Source organism: Macaca fascicularis, chromosome 19, assembly GCF_037993035.2.
Source record: "Macaca fascicularis isolate 582-1 chromosome 19, T2T-MFA8v1.1".
NCBI classification, from domain to species: Eukaryota; Metazoa; Chordata; class Mammalia; order Primates; family Cercopithecidae; genus Macaca; species Macaca fascicularis.
Genome location: NC_088393.1, coordinates 16,693,419 through 16,706,474, shown reverse-complemented (window position 1 = coordinate 16,706,474; position 13,056 = coordinate 16,693,419). Strand labels below are relative to the sequence as shown.

General features: G+C 52.4%; 1 protein-coding gene across 50 annotated transcripts in view; it reads left to right on the top strand.

Moving 5' to 3' along the window:
- Positions 1-13,056, top strand: part of EPS15L1 (epidermal growth factor receptor pathway substrate 15 like 1) — a 119,883-nt gene that overhangs the window by 95,515 nt on the left and 11,312 nt on the right. For 22 of the 50 annotated variants that reach the window (XM_074026269.1, XM_074026283.1, XM_074026281.1 and 19 more), the window contains one exon: positions 2,040-2,172. The exons of 15 other annotated variants lie outside the window; for them this stretch is intronic. In XM_074026269.1, the coding sequence (XP_073882370.1) occupies positions 2,040-2,172 (133 nt within the window). Of the gene's footprint in view, positions 1-2,039; positions 2,173-5,279; positions 5,328-7,874; positions 8,676-13,056 lie in introns of those variants that run through there. 13 more of the 50 variants (XM_074026266.1, XM_074026270.1, XM_074026264.1 and 10 more) reach the window with 2 other exon arrangements.

The following is a 13,056-nucleotide window of genomic DNA, read 5'->3' as shown; positions in this document are numbered from 1 at the left end:
TTTTTTTTGAGATGGAGTCTCGCTCTGTCGCCCAGGCTGGAGTGCCGTGGCGGGATCTCGGCTCACTGCAAGCTCCGCCTCCCAGGTTCGCCCCATTCTCCTGCCTCAGCCTCTCGAGTTGCTGGGACTACAGGCGCCCGCCACCTCGCCCAGCTAATTTTTTGTAGTTTTAGTGGAAATGGGGTTTCACCGTGTTAGCCAGGCTGGTCTCAATCTCCTGACCTTGTGATCCACCCGCCTGGGCCTCCCAAAGTCCTGGGATTACAGGCGTGAACCACTGCGCCCAGCCAGGAACACATGACCATTTTTACCCCTATTTCTGCCCGTTCATTTTGTTTCCTGTCTCAATGTTATCTCTTTGTCCTATAATTTCCTAGTTATTTTGCATTTTTGTAACAATGTGTTTCCTCTGTTAGTAAAAATGTAGTTATTTTCTATTTTATTACACACTTAGTTATTTTCTGTTTTAGTAAGAGTGGTTCCTCATCCATCTTCTGCCCATAGAAAGTGATTTTCTCCCTCCTGGGACACCCCAGCCTCTTCCCTCACATGCCTGAGATGCACCAGCCCTTCTGTGGCTGATGGAGACCCTGGCTCCCTTGTGCCGCACCGGCGCTCCAAGTGAGGGACAAGCATCCCTCCAGGTGGCAGTGCTTAATATCTGCTCATCACAGGCCTGGAGGCAGCAGGCGCCTGGAAGGGGACTATGCTTGCCCTCCAGGTGGGAGAGGCCTGGAAGCCTGTCTCTGTGGCTCAGTAAGCAGTGCGGGCATGGGTGGCAGGAAGTGGCCCCAGGGAGAGCCCTGGGAGAGCTCTGAGGGACGGAAGTGGGGTCCAGCCAGGCTCTGAGCAAGGAGAGGGGTTCCTGGTGGACGAGGTGAGCCGAGCTCCCCAGCAGGAGACCTGAGTGTGCAAAGCATGGAAACAGGAGGCTGAGTCAGCGGCTGGGGGTGCAGTGGGTTCTGGGGACTAAGGAGGCATTGTGAAGGGAGGTGACTTCAGAGGTGAGCCTGAAATTCAGGCGGCCGGGGCAGTGATAGAGTCCCTGCATACCTTAATGGGAGCTTGGAGCTTCCCCGTAGGAAGTGCCTACCCACCTACCTGCGAGACATTGCCACTTACCTGCCTCCCTGTCTACCACCCACCTGCCTCCCTGTCTCTACCTGCCTGCCCATCCATCCACCCACCCACCCACCCACCTGCCATTCATTTGGCCATTAATCCACATATATGTCTATCCATTCATCCAGCTACCATTCCATTCATCTACCCACCCACCATCCATTCATCTACCCAATTGTTATCACTGTCTCTGACTGTCTCACTCTTTAAGCTGGAGGATGTGGTCCGATTTGGGTTTGAGGCAGCAGGTGTGGGGTGGAGGATGTGGATGGGTGTGATGGAGGCTGGCTGAGAGTCCAGGCCAGAGGTGGTCAGAGCCCAGTGGAGGCGGTGTGGGCGTGCTGACCAGTGGGGGCGGGCTGGGCATGTGAGGGTGCGCTCCCACCTCGGGTGCTTCGTGTGCAGCCCAGAGGCATGGAGGAGGAAGGTCTGGTGCCAGCTGAACCAGCACCTGGAGCTGCCCATCACTAACTGAAGGTAGTGACCACACCAGCCAGCTCAGTGGGGAGGCGGCACAGCAGGGCATGCGCCAAGCACCACAGCCAGCACAGAGGTGAGGGTGGGGCGTGCCTCTGAAATGTAAGCAGGAGGCCCAAGGGACCCTGCGTGCCAAGTCCTGGAGTCAGGAAAGAGCCAGTGTGCCCCTTGTGGCTGGGGATGCCCTTGGTGCTGGGAGCCCATGGAGGGATGGGACTGCTCTCTGCTTATCACCCACAGGCCAGAGGGCCCCTGCTGTTGAGGGTGGAGGAAAGCACGGGGCTTGAGAGAGACCCCACGTCCGAGCAAGGCCGTGATGTGCAGTCCGGAGGGTAGGAGGCCTCGCCAGGGCCCTTGGAGCATGAGCGTCTGTTCAGTGGACATCCGTCACCTTTGTTTTAACAACTATTTTTGCCTCTCTTTCGTGTCCTCTCTTACAGCCCCCACCTTCTGGCCCTTTCACCTCCTCCTTGGGAGGGGCAGGATTCTCAGATGACCCCTTTAAAAGTAAACAGGACACTCCTGCTCTGCCTCCGAAGAAACCCGCTCCTCCACGGCCTAAACCGCCCAGCGGTCAGTAAGCTTTCTTCTCTCGCAGCCGCCGCCTGCCGGTGCAGGATGGCGGGGGACCAGGGCCCCCCTGCTCACCAGCCCAGAGTAGCAGCAGATGCCGCAGGACCCTGTGTGGGGAGCAAGAGGGTCCTCCCGGCCCAGCCGCCCAGGTCCACGCAAGCGCCATGTGTGCATGGTGTGTGCCTCCCGCCTGCTGGCCCTCGCCTCGTCCTGTGGGCCCCTGGGCATCTGGCTCTGTATTGGAGTGCACAAAGCCTTGGCCTTAGAGCCACCCTTGTGACTGGGGGCGCTTCGTGCAGCCTCTGCCCGAGCATGTCAGTGCCACCCCGACACCCCGGCTACACTTTAGGAGCCAGTCATGGCCGGCAGCCCTGTGGCCATTCCGGCCTCTTCTCTTCCATCCTTCTCCCCGTCTGTGCTCAAGGAGGACCTCTGGGGGGTGAGGGCAGCAGGAGTCACTTCTTGGTCCAGCCCCTTCCCAGCTGCTTCAGGACTGAGAGTGGAGGGAGCGGGAAATTGTCCTTGGCGGCATCTGATGTGAGGAGGCAGGATGGCTCGGGGCTCCCTTCCGCCCCAGCTCGCCCAGGCATCTAGACGCATGGCTCTGAGGAGGGGGCTTCCTACAGGCCCTGCCCCTCTTCCCCATGGCCGGTGCTACCAATGTCTCCTAACCTTGGCCCTCAAGGATCCCCTGAAGATTCTGAAGCCCTTTAACTCACACGTGGAATTTCTCTCATGTGATAGAGGTAGGCTGGCGGCCAGTTGACCAGACTCTCAAACAGAAAGCTGTTGCTTCAAGTGGCAGAAGGAGTCGCTGCAGCTCCCTGATCCATTTATCTACCCGGTCATTGCCTATTCCGTCTGTGCCCCGGTCTGGGATGCCTCCCATTCTCTAGCCTCCAGGCAGTGTTCCCCACACTGTCGAATTGTGGGCAGCCACAGGAGACCCACACACTCCCGGGATCATGCCTTCTGTTACCCGTCTTCCCTGGACAGGGTGTGCCCCCGAGCCCTTTCCATCAGCTCCAGCGAGGGAAGCGGTGCTCACCCTCCTGCCTGCACTTGCCCCTCCCCCGGAATCTGCCGCTGGCCTCACTTTGCAGCCCCGGTGTCATCGCAGGTCCTGGAATGGACCTAGCAGGCTCCGCGTGCCCCCAGCTCACTAGTTACGAGTGACTCTCGGTCCTGCACATGGGCCACCTGTCAGTAGAAGTGAACATAGGGGAAGTTATTTCTGCAACACCGGCTCTCTCCTCCTGTCCCCTGGGCTGGCCATGGCCTTCTCTCAGGAGTGCCCAGGTTGGCTTTCTCGTGGATGAGTCAGGAGAAAAAGTATGACCAAGTATGGGCTGTGTGGATTTAGAGCAGATTTTCTGTGAACTGTTGAGCAGATACAGATGGGTAAAGAGATCATTTCTGTAAGCCACACATCAAAGACATTTACCATCAAGAGGAGGAAAAACAAAACAACAAAGGGACTCCCTTCCATCTGCAAGAGGCCGCCTGTACCTTACACAGAGGCAGTGGCTCTTCAGGGATCCTTGCTGGCCTCCTGATGGAATGGCAGTGGGCCTCTTCACTTGCCTAAAAGATGGGAGCAGAAGCACACATGTACACACACATATATGCGTAATCACAATGCATGCACACAGCTGGCACACACACGTGTGCACATTCCCACGTGCGGCCATGTATTTTTAATGCATATATGTGCATGCACACATGTACGCTCTTGCATGCACTTGTGTACCCTGTGTACACATCCTCCACGCCTGCAGACACATGCATGCATGCACCTGTTTGCATGTGAACACACGTGCATACAAGTGAGCATGCCTTCACACACATACTGCGTCACGAGTATTCTCGCATGTGCCTGCATGTACGCGTATGCATGCACGCACGCACTCTCCCATGCACCCCCTCCATGCACACTCTCCATGCTTATATGCATCTGCGGACATGTGTGCATATTCACTTGTGAACACACACACACATTCACAGAGATGAGCAGCACGCACTCACATACTGCATTGTGCATGCCTGCACACACACGTGCTCTCATAGATAACAGCTGGGCGTGAGCACCCTCCATGCTTATATATGTGCATGCATTCATTGAGACATGCACATATTCACATGTGAACACATACATGTATACAGGTGAGCAGTACACAGATGGTGAGCAGTACACAGATACTGCATCATGCATGCATGCAAATGTGCACATGCATGCGCATTCTTTGTGCTTACACACATGTACACACATTTGCACATATGTGCATGTATTCTCATATGGGTGCACACACTTGCCGAGCAGTGCCGTATTTGCTGGGCCCTGAGGAGGAGCCATCCCACTCAACAGCTCACAGGTGCAAAGCTTCATTTTCAGTGTTTCATGGAAACCGCCACCCCCGCCTCCCCACGTACCTAAACCCAGCGCTGGGTCTGCCTTTGAACTTTCCCTCAGTTGTCACCTCCCATTGTGTCTCCCCTGCAAGCCTACCCACCCCACCTTGGCTTCTGCTCTTAGTGTGCTGTGGGCTTCGAAAGCAGAAAAGAATGCTTGTTAAAAGTAGAACGTTTGATACCAGGGGTTTGGGTGACTTCCTTGGGCCAGTTTCAGGGTTGAGGCTTTTTAGGGAGCTGTTGCACAATTTGAGACCCAGGGGGTCCTGGGCTCCTTGGCTAGTGGCGCAGGCCACTGCATCTTTGTTCTGCTGTGGTTGACAGTTGCTGTGCCCCTCGGCGTTCTGCAGAGATATATTAACTTCGACGGGCCCTTAGGAGGCGCCTGCACAGTTCTTATCGCACTAGGTCCCAGCAAGACCCGTGAGAGAGACAGGCCAGGCCATGCCCATTTCCTGGAAGAGGAAAGGGAGGGGGGAGGTCATGGGGGCTCCCTAAGGTCACGCAGCAAGGTGGCAGCAGGGCCAGGTCTACACCCAGTGACCTGCCTCCTGCCCCAAGATAGGAGTAACGGGAACCAAGCCATGAGCTTCAGAACATTCTCTAAAACAGCAAATGCATGCGCAGCATTTTAAGTCCGGAGCAACTGCAGATCTGTGTGGAGGCCTAAATATTTCTCATTTGATTCTTTTACCCAGAAGCAATGGCTGAACAGAAAAATTCTGCATTGTACACGCTGCTGGGTGGTAGGTACAGACCGTTTGGTGGTTGCCGTTTGAGCTTGCAGCATTATTTGTGCTGTGATTCCGTACTAACCTCTAACAATCAGAACACCGAACACCACAGATGACCCACTGGTTGACCTTTTGATGAGTCATATGTTGGGGAGAAGTGTTTGGCTCTTTGGGGGATTGCGAAGGAAGCTGCTCGCCCTACCCTGGCTCTCTGGTCAAGGGAATCGGAGCCCAGCTCTGCACAATTCCCTTCCCAGTTCCTGGCCACACAGCACAGACCCACGTGCAGCCCAGGAGGCCTCTCTGGTTGTGGGCAAGAGCAGTCAGCAAATGAGTGTCAAGTGAAGTCATGCTCAGAAAGTTTGCCAGGAATACACAAGGCAGATCTCTTGTTTTCTTGGCTTTAAGACAGGAGATAGTGAATGTAGTCTGTGATTTTTTTTTTTTTTTTTTTTAAGAAAGCATAAAGTCCAACATTTTCAAACTGCTGGACTTCATGTTTTCTTAAAACAAACAAACAAAAAAAACACCTTTCTGCCTTTCTTGCTACCCCAGCCTTTTTCTGCTCAGGGAGACCACACGGCCAGCACACAGTGATGGCCACCTGCCCCTGGTCACTCCAGGGCTTCCCAGATGCTATGGCTTTGCGTAAGATGCATGGGTCCCAGCATGGCTGAGTGAGGAGGAAGGTGAGATGGGAGCCCCTGTGGGCCTGGCGGTTAAGCCGTGAGCTGGTGGAGGCAGACGGACTGACAGAAAGACTGAAGGACCCATAGACTGTCCAGTGAGCAGTCTTAAACATCATGCACACAGCGTGACACCTACACTCATGAAAATCACAGTGAAGGAACAAGCTTTTCTGTCATCTCTCCGCCTGGCAAATCGAACATGTCTGATGTCCCATGCTCTCATCCAGGGTTTGTCCGTCCCAGGGCACCCAGAGGTTTCTAGAGCCCTGCTAGGCCTCTGTACCAGGAAATGGCTGACGTGTGAGGCCAGGACAGGAGAACTGAGGCCGCTTCCTTCTGTCCTCTGGGCGGCCAGTCCTGCTAGAATCCAGCGGACTGCTTGATCAGGCTGGTTTCTGGACGTTGGAGGAAAGGGAGGCCCCAGGTGGGTCACTTAACCTCCCTGAGCCCCAGTTTTCCTGACCGACCATGGGATCCACTCAGGCCTAGCAGGTGGGTGTGTGGGTGAAGCACCTTGCATGGTGATGTGCCGTGTGTGGTCTGTAGCCCCCATCGCCACCCTGGGGCACAGGGACTGGGACACAAGCTTCTGCCATGGGCACCTTTTCCAGGAGAGACAGGCTGGGCAACTGAGGTGGCTGCACACATTCCGGGAGTCATTAATGGGGCCCTTTTCTCCCTGTGAGGTCACAGTTTAGTGGAAATCTTTTCCGTTAAAAAAAGTCAGCGTGCAGGGAGTTGAACGTCAAAGAGGGCTCCAGGGTCCTCTGTGGGTCATTGCTCATACAGGACCAAATGTGAGTTTGGGTCTGAGTCACGTGTGGCTTTTGGTGCTGTCTCTTGTGTTCTAGAGGCTGCAGTTTTCAAATTCCGTGGGAACTGCTTTTTAAATTTTGTTGAAAGCTCAGTTGTGGTGAAATTGACATTTGGTGTGGCCGACATGTGGTGTGGGTGCACAGGCAGACAGATGTTGACCCGGACAGTCACAGGTGGACCCCTCCACCTGGGAACCTGCAGAGGTTCCTCAAGGGAGAGTTCCGGTCACAGCATACACCTGAGTAGCCCACAGTTGGCCATCTGCTCTCAAGGCCACATACTCAGTTCTGTCTCGATCTAAGCCAGAAAGCATACTCTGGGGGACCACCAAGGGCCATCCCTTGCAGCATGCATGGAGCTTTGGTGTGGGCACTTAAGTTCTCCTTGTCTGGAGGTCTTTTCTAGAAAGGTATATCAAGGTATTAAATAACCAGCAGCTGTCTGTTTTGGGCAGAAGAAACTGGTTTCTTTCAGGCAGATGCAGCACAGACCCGGCAGGCCGCCGAAACCTGTCAGTTAGAGTTAGGTTAAAGTTAGCCATGGCACACACCTCCCCCAGGTAAACAATGGTGTATTTTCTGCAACGGACCGGAGATCAAGATCAGTCAGAGCTCACCGCTGAAGAGTTTCTAGGTAAAAGTTGTTGATTTGCAAAGAGAGAAACAGATTTTTTTTTTTAAGTGCAGGAAACGGCTGTGTGGGTGTCAGTGATTGGGCCTCAGCCCCGCTGCGATAGTGGGATCCTGCGACCGGCCCCACCCTTGCCACTTCCTGCCAGCGCAGCCCTGCGTTGCGGTTCCTGCCTGTAGCGCCCGGTGACACCAGCCAGTGCACTTCCACCGCTAACCAGCCAGTCACCTTTAACCTCTCCCAAATTTAATGATCATTTTATTACTGCTAATGACCTTTTCACCTCCTAAACAAAGCCACATAGGTGATAGTGATGAGCATGATGTCTTTTCACCCCCTCCCCACAATTGCACTAACGAACAGCTTTTACCTAAGTGACATGAGATCCAGTTTAACCAGCGGCTGTCCTGTTTGATTCGAACAGCTGTCTCACCAAAAGAAGACAAAAGTCATTCTTCCCCTTGCAAAACAAGCCCCTCCCGTACCTGTGTGTGGCGTCCACCCAGGGTGGCCGTGGGTTCTTGACCTCCCTGTGGGGAGTGCCACACAGGATGCAGCCACCGAGGAAGCCCTGAGGTCCTAAGTGCTGCCAGCTCTCCCGCGCCTCTGAAACGCCAGGCCAACATCGAAACCAGGGCTCAGTGACCTCTCCCCGTCATGTGCCCATGTGGGTCCCAAAACCTTTTGTTGATTGCACAAGATCCACTTTAAAAATGGCATTTCCATTTGAACCCTGCGGTTAGCACCTCAGCCTTGAACTTAACTACTTTAATTCCGTTCCCACGATGATCTCAGAGAGATAATCCGGTGGGTACATGTGAAGTTCTACAATGGGACAAGTGGTTCCACCATCTCAAGGGGCCTGGAAAATTCTGGCACTTGCCCGCCAGCCAGGGTGGGGAGGGGGTCCCAAGGAGCCTAAAACGACCAACCAGGCGGAGTCCCTCTTTCCTGCCCACGCCCCCATCCCCCAGCACTGCTGTGGTCAAGGAAGCTTCGGAGCTTCCCTCTGAGCCCTCTGGAAAGTCTGTCCTAGGGCTGGGTGAGACCCGCTGTCAGTGCCAAGGAACGGTCCCATTCTGAGAGGGAGGAATGTCAGCCTTGTATGTTTGAACTGACTGCAGGCAGATTGCCGTTTGGAGCACTTTCTGTTCTGTAAAGACCACTGAGTTTGAAAATAGAAGCATTTGCCTACCTGGGCACACTGTACCCAGAGGCGGATCCAGGGAGTGTTGTGTGACTTGATTATCATCTGGCGTTCAGTGGGGTGCAAATGCTGGGGCCTGGGGGGCTGTGGGGTGGGGTGCAAGCCTAGAGGGGTTGGGCTCCCACCCCAGCATCTGAGTATAGGTGTGAACAGATGGGAGCCGTCGCCCTGGGGACATCGGGTATACCTGCCTTCAGGACACCTCAACCCCTTGCTTGGCGGAGGCTCCACCTGAGGGAGGTGAGGGCCGGGGCAGATGCCTTAGAAGGGGGCTCCGGTTGCGGCTCTGGGCACCACCTCCCTGCTTTTCTGGCGGGGTGAATATGGCCCCTCATCTTTCATTTCTCCCATTCAAAGCCCCAAGTCAGCACCCCTTGCCTGCCACTGCTAACTGCAAAATAGCACATGCACTCGGGCAACGGGGGATCTGACCATAAAGAGAGCAAAAGTGGCAGCCCCTCCCCAGACCTGATGCCTTCCCAAGTGTCCCCCACCATGGGAGCTCCTCGTGGGCTCTGCGCCTCACTTCCTCCCTCCCAGGGGCTCTTTTGGGTCCTTCCATGCACGACCCCTAACCAGCTCTCAGACTCGCTGCACGGCACTCAGGGATCTTGTTACATGTGGGCAAGGTGCCCTCCCACCCTTTGCAGAGGTGGCATCTGTGACATTGGCAGTCTCCGTAGGGAGGAACAAAGCTGGGCTCCCTTGCTCCGTCAGGGTTCCCCGTGCCTGGCTCATGCATAGATAGCATCTCTCCCTGGAAATCCCCCCAGAGGATGGGGCTGACACCCAGGGGTATTCACGCAGGTTATGTCAAAGGTGCCCGCCAGAGAACAAATGCGATTTTTCAAATAAGGCAGAATTGTGACACCTGCCAGTCTGTATTATTTTTGTCACAAAGACTGGCTTGTGATTTGTAAATTCATTTCCAGATCACATACCACACCCTACACACACACACACGTGTGCACACGCACACCCTTTTTTTTCTTCCAGGGCTGGAGCAACCCTTGCCTGGAAGGTTTTATGTAAATGTCATGGGAGCCTTTTGTGGTAACCTCTAGAAAATTGTTATTTCTCACTTCAAATGATATTTGCCTTTTGAGGACCCCAAAGCACGGCACCTTCTCCCCCGTTTCTTCTTCTTTTAATGGCAAGATGAGGCCGAAGCCATCGGGTTCAACAGCCCCCTGCCCACCTCACACACCTCACAGGGCAGGAAAACACACCGGCCACCAGTGGCTCGTAGTAAATATTTGTTCAGCTTTTCTCAACAGTTCAGAACCAAACCTCATCCTGTTCCCTTCAATGCATGAAGCAGATTTTCTCAAAATTTGGTAAATATTTTTAGTGGAAAATCTCAACGCTGCGATCGCAGGGACCTCAGATTCTTATCTCCCAGGGCTGTGCTGCTTGACACAGCTTTGATCTAAGGCAGAGCGCGCGCGGGGCTGGCGCCTGCAGGACTCCCAGCCTGCGGGTCCCTTATGTAGTCCCGTGTGTTATATTGTAAAAAACGAACTCCCCTCATGCGTCTTAGATGGGAGCCAGAGGAAGACGTTGACGTGTGTTAGGGAAAAGCACTCTTTTTCAAGACAAGTCCCCAGCAGTGATGAGTTTTAGAACCTATACTGTTTTCTCTCTTTCTCCCCTCTCCCTGTAGCTTTTCTTCTGGCAGGATGGGGAGGGAGGAATAAGACATATCAGTGGCCTTGGATGAGCTCTGCTGGGGTGGTGCCCCAGCTGGGCCACTGCTCTCCTATGCAGTGTGACTCAGAAGCCTGGCAGTTGTATGGGCTTCTATGTTGTGTAGGATGAATGACAGTTGTGGTTGTGTGGGATCACCGGTTGTGTAGGGTGAATGACAGTTGCGTAGGTGTCTGTGTTGTGTAGGGTGAATGATGGTTTTGTGGGATCACCTGTTGTGTGGAATGAATGACAGTTGTGTGGGTGTGCCTGTTGTGCAGGATGAACGAGAGATGTGTGGGATTACCTGTTGCGTAGGGTGAATGACAGTTGTGTGGGTGTCTTGTGTTCTGCAGGATGAATGACAATTGTGTGGGCATCCTCTGTTGTATAGGATGAATGGGTGTTGTGTGAGTGTCCATATTGTGCAGGATGAATGACAGTTGTGTGGCCATTTCCTATTGTGTAGGATCAATGATGCTTGTGGGTGTGTGTCCCGTGTTGTGTAGGATCAATGATGCTTGTGTGTGTGTGTCCCCTGTTGTGTAGGATCAGTGATGCTTGTGGATGTGTGTCCCGTTGTGTAGGATCAGTGATGCTTGTGGCTGTGTGTCCCCGGTTGTGTAGGATCAATGATGGTTGTGTGTATGTGTCCACTGTTGTGTAGGATCAGTGATGGTTGTGTGTGTGTGTCCCGTCGTGTAGGATAAATGATGCTTTTCTGTGTGTGTTCACTGTTGTGTAGGATGAGTGACAGTTGTGTGATGGTTCTGTGTTGTATAGGATAGCAGCGAAGGTGGGCAGCTGCCCAGACCACAAACCCTTGTTTTGTATTTTTTTGTTTTCTTTTGTTTTGTATTTATCTCTCATCCACAGAACTGCCTTTTCCAAGTGCAGCACTGTGTAAATAGAACCTAGCCAGGATCAAACACATACACACACACACACTCTCTCTCTCTCTCTCTCACATGTTTATTTCTAATATTTTTATTAATCGGATTGATTAAGACCCTACCTCACACAAGCCTTTTATTCTCCTCCTAAGCAAAAAATTTAAACCAAGGGAATTTCCTTTCCAAGATTTTTATAGCATTAGCCGTTTTTAGGGTTTGCAATTGTATATTTCTGTTCAATTGGTTTTTTTATTTTTTGTTTTTTGTGTTTTTTTTTTCTTTTTTTTTTTTTTGCACCCAGCTCTTGAGGATGCTTTTAAGCGGAGGGCTTCCTGCAAAGCAAGATAGAAAAGTCAGAACCCCGAAAAACTTTGCTGACCAAGAACACTAGTGCAGCAGAGCCAGCCCATCACAGCCCCGATCCCGGGTGCTAGGGACGTGCGCAATCTCGAGAAGAAGCTTGAGAAATAGCAGAAATAGGAGAATTAAAGAAATTTCTATCAGGGTGGAGCCGGCCACCAAGTTTTTTTTTTGTGTTTTTTTTTTTTAACAGCACACACTGTGGTAAACCATTTGGTTCATATTGTTTTTGCTAAAGTCAGTCCTCTGTGTGGTTTCGGTACACCGCTTGGGTAACTGTTGAAACTGCTGTGGTTTGAAAATAAGTTCTATTTTGCCTTTTCTTCAATCTTGTATCCCTTGCCCCCTGTTAATGAAATCTCCCTGCGGTAGGCAGTCAGCACACCCACGAGGGTCTTTAATTTCATTCGTCTCGATTCACTGCCGTCTGCTGTGGGCCCCGGTAGTTCCCGCCGCAAATATCTAGGAATGATGGCATCAAACCGGGTGCCAGGATGATGCCTGATACCCGGTTTAATGCCATCATTCCCAGATGTTTCTATACCAACTTTTCTGGGTCTCGTTTTCAGGATTTCCGTCCCCTTTTCTGAAATGCACATCAGTAAAGCTGTCTCCTTACTCATGTTTTCTGGAGCCATGAAAAAGTATGAAACCCCGCAGTGGGTGCGCGTTGCAGCTTTTGCTTTAGGGACTAGAGGCACATTAAAGTTACTTTGTCACGTTTGAGATAAGCTACACCTCAGAAAATCGGAAAAAACGATTAAGGAGTTAGCAGAAGTGGTTACATAAAAAGCAGGAACTAGACCTAGAAGGTTTGAAAAATACAGCTGCTAAAAATAAATCGCTGAGCAAAAGTGGGAAGTTTTGGGCTGAGGGCCGTGGCCCTGCAGTGATGCTGGGGGCTTTAATTGCACAAAGCCTCCGGTCATCAGCAAGGTCAAGAGCTGGACCGGGCACTCGGCCGACCTCACACATGTCAGGTCCAAAATCGCCTCTTTGCCAAAGCACAAACACTAACAACTGAGAAAAAAACGGTTGTTGTTGTTTTTTTTTTTCCTTCTGAAAACAAGAGGCCAGCAGTTGATATGCCCTGGTTTCGTATTACCATAGTCATGATTTCTAAATAACAACGGTTTCGGCAACAGAGCAAAACCAGGCACAGGCAGTTCTTGGTGTGAACGCAGCTTTTCATCTCCGATCATCTCTGCGCATCAGAAACCTCAGCTTGAAATGGTAGCAGGCAGAATTCTTAACCACTCCTCCCAAAAACCAATCTCTTTTTTAAACCCCCCAAACCAAGGGAGGCAGATCTTCATTGAAAAGAAGAAGAAAAGCAGCTCAAAAATGACTGATTTATTTGAACCTTCGGTACTGTGGCGGTTGTTCTTGGGGGCCTGGCTGGGGCGTCCTCCCTTTACACCCCTCTCCAGATACTTGCAGATCTGCCTCAGATCATCATT